We start from the raw sequence: 999 nt of genomic DNA, 5'->3' as shown, positions 1-999 counted from the left end.
AACCAATTGCATCGCAGTGCAGTAAAGATCAAGAGTGATTATGAAGCTGTATCGTTCCAGCATGCAGCCACTACCGCCTCCTCTCTTTACACCTGGATGTACAGGATTCGCCAACTAAGCTGTTGTGGCGGAGGATCAAAGAATGGACTATTTTGCGATTGGGTTTTCGCAATTCTGGAGGGGAATATGAGGAATTTTCAGTCTACCCATTACTAAACTCACAACCCTGGTTCGACCTCACAATTCAGCGTTTGTTGAATAGTAAGTCTAGAACTATAGTGCGTCCGGTTTCAGAAAAGCAAAAACTGGCAACTCAACCCGAACCTTAGAGCACTCCGATTCGCCTAGTCACTTTCTTTAGTCAATTAAAATTGACTTTAATTTTTCGTGCTTACACATAGTATTTTTAGATTTTTGATTATCTACACTTTTATCAGTTCTCTTTGAAATGCACTACCCTCAATTGCCAACTATTTTTTTTTTTTCTCAAAAGTAACTCCATGACTCCAAGGCCAGAAGTGAGTTGCCAGCTTTTCTTTTCCAGAAATTGTCTATTCGCCAAGTTCTTTTTTAATCTGTTAGCTGACACATAATAGTTATGATTACTTATGTTCTGTATTTTTAGAACCTGGATCCGACATAATACATTTTCTTTAGCTGCCTTCAACGCTATTTTTTTTGTTTTTTTTTCTCACAAGAAACTGAGGTCTGACGAATTATAAGTGAGATGTGTCAAGATTATTATTATTTTTTTCTATTGGAAAAACAATTCGTTTTTCTTCTTTATTTTAAGATACTGCATCAGAAACCCACTGTGTTGTCAGGAGTTTTGCTCTCAACGTGGAGCACGTTTGCCGTTCGATTCCGGGAAATATAGAGGTCGTTCACCTTAGGAGTCTCGATTACTCAGGGGCAGGAGTTCCCAGCTACTTCGCCGTGAACTGCAGCGGCAACACAGGTTAGTTCTCCGTCTTATTCTCTTACAAGTACATAAGCCGT

The 999-nt window shown here is 39.2% G+C and overlaps 1 protein-coding gene across 1 annotated transcript in view; it reads left to right on the top strand.

Annotated features, from left to right (window-relative positions):
* The window catches only part of LOC119594573, a gene marked incomplete at its 3' end in the record, with an annotated part of 22,419 nt that overhangs the window by 19,135 nt on the left and 2,285 nt on the right, over positions 1-999 (top strand). Inside the window, 2 exon segments of the mRNA XM_037943609.1 lie at positions 61-261; positions 794-958. Of these exon segments, the coding sequence (XP_037799537.1) occupies positions 61-261; positions 794-958 (366 nt within the window).

Source organism: Penaeus monodon, chromosome 34 (genome assembly GCF_015228065.2).
Source record: "Penaeus monodon isolate SGIC_2016 chromosome 34, NSTDA_Pmon_1, whole genome shotgun sequence".
NCBI classification, from domain to species: domain Eukaryota; kingdom Metazoa; phylum Arthropoda; class Malacostraca; order Decapoda; family Penaeidae; genus Penaeus; species Penaeus monodon.
The sequence above is the reverse complement of the archived record's forward strand: the minus strand, read 5'-3'. Positions and strand labels throughout refer to the sequence as shown.